Raw genomic sequence first — 12,072 nt, 5'->3', positions numbered from 1 at the left:
GGATGGAGCAGAGATTAGGGAAAAATATATGTTAAGGACACTACAAGAACCAGGATCACTAAAAGCATGGCATGGTTTCCATCAAAAAGCAGATATAGTCACTATTTCACTTAGGAAAGAGCACGCAATATAAGCAGTAATTCTCTCTGATTAGTTTGCTAATATGGGCATAACAAGACTACTCCATGGCACAGCCATGTTGTGGCTCCTCAGTAGAAACCATTTTAAAATTTGAAACTATTTACAAGGACAGTGGAAATGAAAGATATATGGTTTGTATGCCTTGAGGGTCTTCCCAAACTAATTTAACCTATTCATAGCCAGAAGTGTCCTTCCATGTGGGCATATATGAAGCAGACCAAAGAATTAAGTAATTCCCTGTGAGAACAGCTTATTTCATTACACAGTTTTCTGCACTTTTTTTACAGGTAAGGAGTGTTATAAGAAACAGGGTGTTGGGACTACACAAACTTTCAGACTTGTGCTGTGACCTCTTACATAGAAAACACACTATGAAAGTAACATCTCATTGTGTGCACCTACAGGTCTGTGTTTGTGTGGTTTCCAAACAGGAAACCCAGGGTCTATTTGGAGATCCAGGAAACAAGTCAATCAAGATAGCAGGCTCTTAAATCAAAATTTAACCCTCTCTAGAGTATGAAGACTTTTCAAGGTGAAACACAACTCACCAACTATGCAACAAGACATCTGTTTGTCTCAGTGTACAATATAACGTAGCACTCCTTATGAGCTAGGATCAGTCTAGCACGAATCGTACAGAAAACTTACTTTCATGCTCTTCATGCACAACGACGTTCACACGATCAACACATGACTGGATATCATTCCACGTAATAAATTCATTTCCTTCTGCACGTGTTTGAGCTTTCAGCTTCATCAAATCATCGATGTATCTGTCAAAGAACAAAAACCAAACCCAACAAACATCACATTGCAACAGGCAGGCCAGGGAACACACAACACAGCATGAGAATTGTACACGAAGTGGAAGGAGTAACATGAGGGTTTTAACTGGAACAAATATGAGAAGTAGGAAGAACAGAAAGAGGAAAGGCTGCATACAGGATGGTCAGCCCAAATGTGAAATAATCGCCAAAAGCACTAAAGCACTGAATGAGGGTCCAGGGCAAAGAACACAGTGGGTGAGTGAACACAGCGTTACTGACAACCTGATGGTACCACAACACGCTTCAGCCTGAAATCCATGAGAAAGCACTGAGACAGCACAGAACTTAGACCAGTAAGAAACAGTAATCGCAAAAACAAGATGCAAGAGCCAACAGAGATTAAATCAATACCATAATAAACAACACAGAAGGAACACAAAGAGTTGGGGGGCAGGAAATTCAAAAAGCCACAGAATACAAGGAACATCAAAGACAGACATAATTGCTTGAAATATCCACCTCTGAGAGTTCTCATCCTCAATGTTTGTAAGGCCTGTGACAGGACTGCTCAGTTGTTTCCACACTGTATTCACATCCCCTGAATCCAAAGCCCTATTAATCAGGGCCACAGAAGACAGCATTTCAACAGCAACCGATAACTCTGGATGGGTGAGGTTACCCTGCATACAAAGAGGACAACAAATTAACTCCACTCGCTTTTTACAAACTATTGCTGCATATAGAACACAGAATAGAGTAGTTGTCAGAACAGACACATAACAAAGCAAAGGCGAAACCCTCATGACACAGAAGGAGAAAGATGAGTATCATATACAAAGCTACAACATCAAGTAAGAGATCAAAGCAGAATCTTACAGGGTCAAGTAGGCCAAGATTTAGGGATCAAACTTGACAGCAGAAAACTGAACACCAGAGCAGTTCTACGAAGTTCTACGAAGACGCGAGACAGGTTTGTTGGAGAGACTGCGTTTAACAAAACAGCCAATGTATATCCAGTGATCCATATCAACTTCCAGAAATAAGAGAAAATGTGGTACTTACTTCAGGGCTCTGTTGCTGCAAGGTGGCCAGCTCCCTTTGGTAAAGGTCTGCAGCAAACGCATAAACCTCTGGTAACTGAGCCTCTGGATTCATCATTTCTGCCACAGTCTTCTTGGCATCACCCACTCGAATTGCAGAATTAATTCTGGCTACTGCCGCCAGCCCTAGAGTTCAAAGAGGCAGCACAAAGAACCAGGAAGGCAGACAGTTGAGTGTCTATTAATAATAACACTTTTATTCTACTCAATAATCAGATACCTAACAAGAAAAAGAACAATTCCCTCAGCTGCAGGGAATAGGTGAGGCTTTCTGATCCCAGTTAGTCTTCTATTACTGCAGACAGCTAAAATACATAATGCCTTCCTTAAAATAAAGCTCATGTTTAAAACCAGTTCACCTTTTTGTCCATTATCAAAGGATTGTTTCACCATTTCAGTCTTCTGATAGTAAGAAGCCTCATAATTGCAAAATTTTTGCATGGATGATTGGTAACATTATTTTTCCTGTGGACATCTATCCTGGGTCTGTCCTGCTCAGGGCAGTGACAGGCACTCAATGGTGGGTACACCTTGGCTAACACCAAAATAGCATAAGCAGGCAAACAAATGCCAAGCTCCATGCTGCAAGTGAGGTACTTCAAAGGTGGCTTCCTGGTTGTCAGACATTCGCTATTTTCCTCTTGCATTCTAAACCCTCTCCCCCCAGATCTCTGCCTATCACAAATTGAAATAATCACTTCTGCATGGGCGGAACTGAACATTCTTCTCCAGAAAATAGCTCTGCATGTTGTCAGAAGCATCAATCAAAAAACAATCAGCCATTCTATTTGCCACCTGATACTTAGGAACAGTTAAAGCTTCAGTAGCTCAAACCAAGTAAGGTTTATGTCAATGGTCAGAAGGTGATTTAGTTTGACACCTCACGGAGCAATCCACATTTCCTTCACAGATCCACAGCACACAAACCCATACAAGCATTCTGGAAAAAGACGTTACTTAAGGTGGACACAAAAGTTCCATGTTTAATATTTCACATTGTATGTCATTATCTCCAGCAGCATTCTGACAGCTGGATAAGAGACACTACAAATAATTGGGCAACCACCTCTCTTTAATGTTCTTAGCGTTCATGAAGTACTTAAAGAACTTTCCTAACAGTTTGAGAGAGACCTCACGTTATCTCCACACAGACCCAAATGTTTTGCTTTCATCCTTTTGACCACATCCATGGTCACTTTGCTGCAATAATTTCTGCTGATCCTTACTTTGCTGATACTGCTGTGCTGCCCTGTTAGCAGCATCCACTCCCAACTGCAACTCTTCCTTCTGCAGAGGCCCTGTAAGGCCAGCCTGCAAAAAGAAAGAAACCAATGTCAGCTTACTTGCTTGAACAGCTCAATAAGAAGAAAAAAACAAAACAAAACAACAGCTTTTCCTTGAAACAACACTAATGCCACATAGTTTCTGCAAACAAAGAATGCTATATATGTGAGGAAGACGGAAATTACTCACCAGATTCTCAGTTCATATGTTGAAAAACCATATGTGTGCAACCTGATCCCTTTTACAGTATTAGAAGTGCAGTCCCATGGACACAGCAATCTAAGGCAACATCCAGCTTCCAAAATTATAAAACATTTAAGATATAGGGGACAATTCTGTGGTAAAATGATCCCTATACATGAGCTGCATGCTGGAATGAAATTAGTACTTGTGCAGTTTGCCACGAAGTGACACATTAATTCATGTTCCATTTTACCTCTGAGCAACGGAAGAATTAGCATAACATCAGAAATGGACAACATGCAGTTCTGGCTTACACATACATGCTTCTAGAACTATATGATACCACATGAATACAAACAGAAAATGAGGCTGAGTGATGGAGGAGCAGGAGGGCCCAAATAACTTGAGTAGTAGCCATACAGGTCACACCTTCTTGTGTAGTTCACACAGTAAAGATGATAATTCTCCAAAAGCACCAACAGACCACAATTACATAACAAGACCTTTCAATTCCATTCCGGAAGAACATGTAATCTGACTTGGAAGCTCAGAAAACAGCTGAACTTGTTTTTTGTGGCTACTAAAAAACTTGGTAAAAATCTTCCCCATCCTGTTTCATCCCTAGAGACATCTCTGGACAACTGTGGAGACTTTCTGCAGCTCTGTCACTGCACACTAGTGTCTCCTGTTCATTTCCCACCCCACAAGCATTAATGTACAGGCACTTCAGTGAGGCCACTGGTTCATGGTGACTTCCCAAGAAAAGAGTAAGACACTAGAAGGCTGTGCTGCCATTCAGCAAGGCCTGGACAGGTCAGAGAGCTGGGCAAAGAGGAGCCTAAGGAAGCCTAAGTGCAAGGAGGGCAAGTGCAGGGTCCTTGAGCTGCTGGAAAGCAGCTCTGTGGAGAAGGACATGGCAGTCCTGGTGGCCAGAAAGTTAACCATGAGCAATCAATGTGCCCTTGTGGCCAAGAAGGCCAGTGATATCCTGGGGTGCATGAGGAAGAGTGAGGCCAGCAGGTCAAGGGAGGTTGTTCCTCCCTCTCTGCTCTGCCTTGGTGAGGAACATCTGGAGTTCTGTGTCCAGTTCTGGGCTTCCCAGTTCAAGACAGACAAGGAGCTACTGGAGGAAGCCCTGCGGAGCGCTACAAAAGATGATCAGGGTACCAAAGCATCTTTCTTACTAGCAAAGATTAAGAGAGCTGGATCTCTTCAGTGTGTAGAAGACTGAGAGGGGATCTTGCCAGTCCTGATAAATATCTTAAGGGTCGGTGTCACTAGGATGGGGCCAGACTCTTTTCAGTGGTGCCCAATGACATGACAGGATAAGGGGCAACAGGTACAAACTGATACACAGGAAATTCCATCTGAATACAAGGAGAAACTTCTTTACTTTGAGGGTGACAGAGCCCTGGAACAGGCTTCCCAGAAAGGTTGTGGAGTCTTCTTCTCTGGAGACATTCAAAACCTGCCTGGACACAATCCTGTGCAACCTGCTCCAGGGGCACCTGCTTTAGCAGGGGTGTTGGACTAGATGACCTCCAAAGGTCTCTTCCAACCCAAACCATACCATGATTTTCTAAGAGACTCCCCTCTAACACTGCTCTCCTCACTTCTGTATGTATGCTAGACATACATCCCCTTCAGCCTTGTCTTACAGGTTTCAGGGTGTCTCTCATCCACATTGCGCTACACCCAGATGACCACTTCCCCACTTGGTGACATGACCACCCTGCCCTGTTAATTCCTATAAAAGATTAGACCAGATACTTTTAACAATTTGGGAACAAACATGGCATAGGGTTTGATCACCACCTTCATTCTGTAGCATACTGGGTAGGAAAGCCCAGCCCAGACGCTTGACATTTGCTGACTTGAAAGAAAACTAAGAGGGCAGTTTTGTGAGCAAAGCAGCGTGAACTTTCTGAGGTTCACTTCAGGTTTGTCAGCACTGAGAACACACTCCTACTTGTCCTCATGCCTTGAACTGCTGTCAGTAAATATGTTAAACAATGCAATACCCAGCTATGCAGTGGCTTACAAGGGGAAATGACACTGATTGCCTGGGGCCCGACACCGAATGTTTGTTTCCCATCTGCCAGCTCTGGTGATTTAAGACTTAAACTATCAATGAGGTCTGCTCTAGTGCCTTATGATTTAACAGTGGTAAGAATCAAAAGCCTTACAATAATGCATAGCTACCCCCTCCAAAAATAAACAGAAATTCAAACTTGACGCTTATTCAGGACCTCAATTTAAACTGCCAGGCCTCACTACAGATTCAGCTCTCTGATTGTTTGTCATGTACTATTTCTACTTCAAACTATTGTTCAAAGGCCATAAAAACAAATGTTTCCTCAGCCTCTTACTGTAATTATGTGGTCTGAACTTTTCTAGGTCTTTCCACACTACCTGCAGCACAAAAACATCTAATCTCCTCCTCCTCGCAGGTCTTCCAGCAGGTGCTATTGGGTCATGTCATTGCATTTTCTACCTATGGCACAAGCACCTATGCATCCTCCAGTGCTCAAGATCTGTTTTGTTGTAACTGTGTAACTGACTTGTCTACATTTTTCCTGGATCCAAACACATGCAATATCTTGTCTACCTTGCTGCAGCTTTAAAAAAAAATCATTAAAGAGATGAAATAGCAATAACCATCTTTGCATAAGCATATTTTTCCCCTATTAACATACAAAGAATCCACTGAAGACTTGGCTTGAAAGGAGAAACTAAGGTTAGCCCTAATTTTAGAATCATAAAATAATTTACGTTGGAAAAGACTTTTAAGATCATAGAGTCCAACTGTAAACCTAACAGTGCCAAGTCCACCATTAAACCATGTCCCTAAGTGCCACATCTACAAATGGTGTATGGCAGGATTCTCCACAGTGAAAGCAGTATATGCTGAACTGATAGGTATTTATAAAACATAAATATCCACATTATTTGGGCACTGACAACAGTGAAATGAGAAGGAACATTCACCTATATTATAATGGTTCTATACACATATAAGTTAGTATTTTAAGATTTAGCGAAAGTATTTTAATTATATACATACAAACATTATACTGGCCTTTCATATGCAGATGTGAAAACTAAATGATAAATATGCTTACCGTATGCTTCTCTCAGTGTTAAATTTTTCAAACCAACTTTAAACTGTACTGTAAGTGGTGGTATGGTGAAAGGGGGAAAACCTTGTGAATTAGGGTAATCTTGACTTTTCCATACCTCCTGTTTCTGCTGTCTGTCACTCAAAAACTGCTTGAAATACCAGTCACAATTTTCTCGTAGCAATTCTCGGAGTCCCAGGGCTGGTGTTGCCAAAGCTTCGTACAGTGCTAACACATCTCCTTGTTCCAAAGCCAGGTCTATCTTTGATATGGCTGCATGTGCTAGGAACAACAAAGTAGAGGTTTGACAGAAACGTTCAATGAGGAAGTCCCATGGCTTATGTATGTGACATACTGCTCAGAAAAAAACACTCTTAGACCTGGTGGATACCAGGTTAGGCATGTAGTCCGAATGGAAGACTTCCAAAGTCAATTGCAAATTAGTACTTGAAAAAGAGGCTGAAGGTTGGAAATAGCATGCATTACTCAAGATGAAGAACTAGGGGGGGGAAGACGGGGGAGGACAGCGATATGGACAATCCATTTCCTAAGGGAAGGGCAACAGGAGCTTACAACTATGTGCTAATAATGAACAAAAGAAAAATACCACAAACAAAACACCAACAAAAAATCCCCCAAAACCAGGGGAGCTGCCTCTCACTTTTGTTAGCATTGCAGAAAGGGAGGAGGAGCACAGGTATCGTTTTTAAGTGCTCTTTTAAACAAGACTATTATTTAGCATGACACCTACTGTTCACTTTATTGATGTTTCCCTGAATCTCAGCTTGAGTCAAAAGTTCTTCATACACATCTCTCTCTCTCTCCGAATTTTCTGAGGCAATCTGAAGATGAAACAATAATGAATCAGTGTTTCTACAGTTACCTTTGCCCTCATAGATCTTCTCAATGAAGAAGTCAGAGAGGTTAACTGTCAATATAGAGCTGTAATAGACAGGCTACCTCTACACACGCAAAATGAAGCCCTAAAAGTAAACACATATAAAGTAAGTAATACTCACACTCTGAAACAGCCTAGAAACACCTTATTTCAATGTAATGGCTCTACATGAACACACAGTAGAGCTCCCAAACATAAAAAGCAGTACACATTGCTAGGCATCTGATATATAACGTCCTAAACCAAAACTGACCCCTTTTGAGCGCATCAGTCAGTTTTGCTCATCATTTCATTGTTAAGAAAATGTAACTATGTCATATGAAAGTAGAGGGATAGCATTCCCAGCATATACAGCCTGACATGAATTCTCTATGCAGTCCATATTTCAGACAGCTAAAAAGAAGAACACAGCAAACTGCTGCCCGTCTTTACAGCAGGGCAACAGGTTACTGGGGAACACATGAGAACACCCCAGGAGTGAAGCTGACTAACAGCATATGTACGGGACTGGAACACACATTCTGTGAATTCCCCACAGTTCACATTGCAAGACAAAACTGCAGTGCATGCAAATAGGTGGTTTGAAAGAAGAATTAATCTACCCTATTTTTAGCATTCTCCATCTTGTCTTGCTTTGCTCTGTAGAGTGTGTCTTGGTAAGTGGATTCCAGTTGATCATCAAGATTTATTAGCATGGCGTTAGGGTTCTTCATTGCCATAAGAGTGTCAGCTGGAACCTGATGGTCGATTGCTTCGTTAATGGCAATGACAGCAGCATGTACTGAAAAATAAGTCACAGCCTGCCAGTTAGTGTCAAACACAATAGCTCCATTAAAAACTGAGAACTTAACTGGAAAGAGCAGAAGAATTATCTGGAAATTAACTGGAAAGAGCAGAAGAATTATCTGGAAATTAACTGGAAAGCAAAAGAATTATTGAAGTACCTCTCAATCCATCACAGCTTTGTGATCCTGACAAGAAATGGCAGCCTACTTCCCAGTACAATACCCTAGCTAGTCAAATCATCATGCTTCAGAAACAAAAGAAAAAGGGAAAGAAGAAAACCCTTTTTGCAGTCTTCCAAAAGCCGCATCAAAAGCATTGTACTATCTTACAAGAGCTGGCGTTAAAATCAACACTAAACAAAAAAAGGAAATCTAATCTGCCAATTAGAATAATCGCATAAAACACAACTCCATTTTTCCTTACATGCTGCTTCATCCACAGAAAGTTCATTCGCAAGAATTCCTCCAATCTTGCTGAAGGCAGGCATCTGAATGCCATACTTCTCCAGTTCAAGCCTCATGTTACTGATTTCCTCCTCTGAAATATACATAAAAACACAGTTACACAGGATTGAACACATTAGGAATCAGCACTGCTACACCAATTGCTGCTATGAAAAAAATTAGGATAACTACAATAAATTATAATATTAAATAATATAATATTAATAATATTTTGAACATAACTCAGTAAGGGAAACAACATAAATGAAAACTGACAGACATTTTGCACACTTTTAATAAATATCTACATTTCTCCCAGAAACTCATATGGGAATATTCTGTAGCCTTTCTCACTAGAAACAACACATGACTCTCATGAGGAGCTGGGAACAGACTCCATCATTCTGAGGAGCCTCAACTGTAGCTGCCAACAGGTCAGGAAACACACGGGCAGTATTTTGGCATTCCTGTTTCCCCACAGAGAGCCCATGGTGAGAAAAGTGAATGGAGGATATTGAGATAGGCTGCTGCCAAATACCATACAACTCAAAAAGAGAGTTGTTAGTTTAGCATTTTATAGGTACACTCAATAACTCTTTTGAAGAAAAATAAAGTTTATATACCTTTAAAATCAGATGTGTGCCCTCAGGCAAGAACCTCACTAACGCAAAACACAGAATTTGACACTTTTGCAAAAATCAAGGAACTGGAACCTCAAGGAGGCAAGTGGACATGAGACCCTGTGCTGAAACCTGCAGCATATCAGCTGGCAAACCTTTCTTCAGCTGACAGCACCTCTACTTTAAACTGTCAAGGGAAGTCAGAACCATTTACTGAGTTTCAAATCAAAACCTCTCCCAAGGGGATGGAGATGAGGTTTGAGCATCTTACAACAGTGGAAAAGAAGTTAAGGGGCTGTTATCTGCAAAAGTAATGATTAGCAAACTAAGGGCTATTTAACAGCCTGGCTCAGAAGTACCCAAATCAAACCATTTTCTTAAATTACTAGAACTCTTCAAAGACATTAACTTTTAATTTAATTTGCTTTTAGGATATCAACAGTAACAACCCTTTAATTGATCTATACAATGTCTAGGAAGGTAGGAAACAAGGCAGCACACATATCAGCACTATGTTCCTTTTTTTTTACCTGTGAAGTCTACCTTCCCATATAAATCCTGAATCTGGGGGGCAAGACCCAGCTTGAACAGGTACAGGCTAGAAAAGAAAATAAGTAATTAGAAACAGTAATTTTTCCTTGTGGTTCTGACAAGGACATAGATCATTTAGGAGATCGGGACTTAAGAAGCCACTCGGGTAAGCTAATGTAACAGCTCATAATCATCAAGAGGCTGAGCAGACTCCTCTCTGTCCTCAGCTACACAGAACTGTCCATCACTCTCAAGTCTTCACAGAATTACAGGATGGTTGAGGCGAGGAGGGCGCTCTCAAGTTTGTTTTGTTCAAGATCTCTCCTCAAACAAGGTCACATAGGACCAGGTTGCTCAGGATCATGTCCAGATGGCTTCTTAATATCTCCAAGGGTAGAGACTCCACAACCTCCCTGGGCAACTCATACCATTCCCTGGTGACCCTCAGAGCAAACGTGGCATTTCCTGATGTTCAGAGGGGCTCTCCTGGGGTTTGGTTTGTGCCAGCTGCCTTGTGCCCTGCCATGGGGCACGGCTGCAAAGAGCCCGGCTCCATCTCCATGGCAGCCACCCCAGAGAGCTGCACACCTGCTGGGATCCCGGGCTGGCCCTTCCCCAGGCCCACAGTGCCAGCTCCTCAGCCCTTCCTCACAGGAGATGCTCCAGTGCAGCAGCCACCTCAGTGACCTCCCTCCAGCCCTCCCAGCACGTCTGTGTCTCTTATGCTGGGAGCCCAGAACTGGCCCCAGCACTGCAGGTGTGACCTCCCCACGATCCACCGAGCTGATCCGGGTTACTGCAATGGTGCTAACGCCTTCACTTGGAGCTGCCGAGAAACAGAACTGCTGCAGAGGAGGGGTTAATCCATAACCCATACACTCAAGGACAAACGAGACTGGGGGAGGAGAAGCAACTCCTTTCCTTTCTGCCTGTCGTGCCAGCTCAGCACAGATCATGTACTCTGTATTAAAATACACCATTATACGGGAATATTAAAAATAAACAATTACTGAAGCAAATACCCATTACTCTGGTAAACTCAGTTTTAATGTGAGTAGAAAATAGAGGGGTAAGCAATTCCACCCTTTCACATGACCTTAACATATCAAATCTAAATCTCCAATCTTTATAAATCTAAACAGAATTTTTCAGGTGTTCCTTTAAGCTCCAAAATGTTCAGCTCTGCTCAGAGAGCAGAGAGGGAGGGTGAGAACTGGGATCGGAAGGCAGCAATCACAGCATACCTGACTGGTTCTTTTTCTTTAAGCATCTGATTTGGCCACTGCCCATGGCAAAATACTGGCTTCATGCATCTTTGCTCTGACCTGGTAAGATTGTTCTGCTAGAAGATTCATCCTCATTCAGCCCTCTCACTTTTCAGCCTTGCAGAAAGATTTCAGAAGCAGTTAGATTTCTGCCTAGCAAGCCTTACCTGAGTGCGTGTATACAATAGATACAGCGTGGCATGTTCTTGCGATCATAGATGTCTGTAGTTTCTGGGTAGAATATCTAAATGTAAAAAAAAAATTAGCATTCTGAATTTTACTCACAATATATAGCCACATCACATAACTGCGACAAGCCTGACTCCTCTGCAGTACACTAATGAAACAGCCCACAGAACAAAACTCTTCAAGATTCTCTGCCCTGTCCCAACATTTCTCCTGCTTGAAGTGCCAGTCCTTTGGTTCTACCACCCAAACCAGGGCTCCCCTTCTCCTGTGCACATTCTACACCCATGGATGAGTACATCCGTTCTTTTGTGTGCCCTCCAAGACACTGGTTCATGAGCTATTAGTGAGGACTTCAACAGAAGCTGAGAGATGAAGGGCTGTTATGTTCCAGTTATCAGAAGGTTCCTTGCGATTGCCTATGAGAACAAATAGCATTGCTCTTTCTGTAAAGGCAAGAGCAACTCAGGGACCCTCACAACCCCACAGCGCCAGTTCCCTGGCTTTCCTGCATGGGAAAATACTTAAAGCACCAATACCTCTGTCAATGTACTGGACTCCAGCCCAGTTTCTTTAACATCTCCTCACACATTTATTTTCCTTCAAAACCCAGTTACATCTGAAAATCTTGCCTCATACCTGGCAATTCTCTCTGTCTAGCTCCCTCCTCATTTATTTTCATCTAGTAACATTAACAGCATATATCAGTATTTCCTAATCCCACATTTGTTCCAGTAAGATTGTCATAA

At 42.0% G+C, this 12,072-nt stretch overlaps 1 protein-coding gene across 2 annotated transcripts in view; it reads right to left on the bottom strand.

Annotated features, from left to right (window-relative positions):
• The window catches only part of IQGAP1 (IQ motif containing GTPase activating protein 1), a 59,615-nt gene that overhangs the window by 25,460 nt on the left and 22,083 nt on the right, over positions 1-12,072 (bottom strand). For both annotated transcript variants that reach the window (XM_080350999.1, XM_080351000.1), the window contains 10 exons: positions 11,305-11,381; positions 9,872-9,939; positions 8,702-8,815; positions 8,095-8,273; positions 7,346-7,436; positions 6,713-6,876; positions 3,235-3,319; positions 1,971-2,134; positions 1,428-1,588; positions 790-914 (listed from right to left, as the gene is read on the bottom strand). In XM_080350999.1, coding sequence (XP_080207125.1) covers positions 790-914; positions 1,428-1,588; positions 1,971-2,134; positions 3,235-3,319; positions 6,713-6,876; positions 7,346-7,436; positions 8,095-8,273; positions 8,702-8,815; positions 9,872-9,939; positions 11,305-11,381 — 1,228 coding nt within the window. The remainder of the gene's footprint in view (positions 1-789; positions 915-1,427; positions 1,589-1,970; positions 2,135-3,234; positions 3,320-6,712; positions 6,877-7,345; positions 7,437-8,094; positions 8,274-8,701; positions 8,816-9,871; positions 9,940-11,304; positions 11,382-12,072) is intronic.

The sequence above is a fragment of the Nesoenas mayeri genome (assembly GCF_963082525.1).
Source record: "Nesoenas mayeri genome assembly, chromosome: 11".
NCBI classification, from domain to species: Eukaryota; Metazoa; Chordata; class Aves; order Columbiformes; family Columbidae; genus Nesoenas; species Nesoenas mayeri.
Note: the sequence above shows the minus strand (reverse complement) of the source record. Positions and strands in the feature narration are given on the sequence as shown.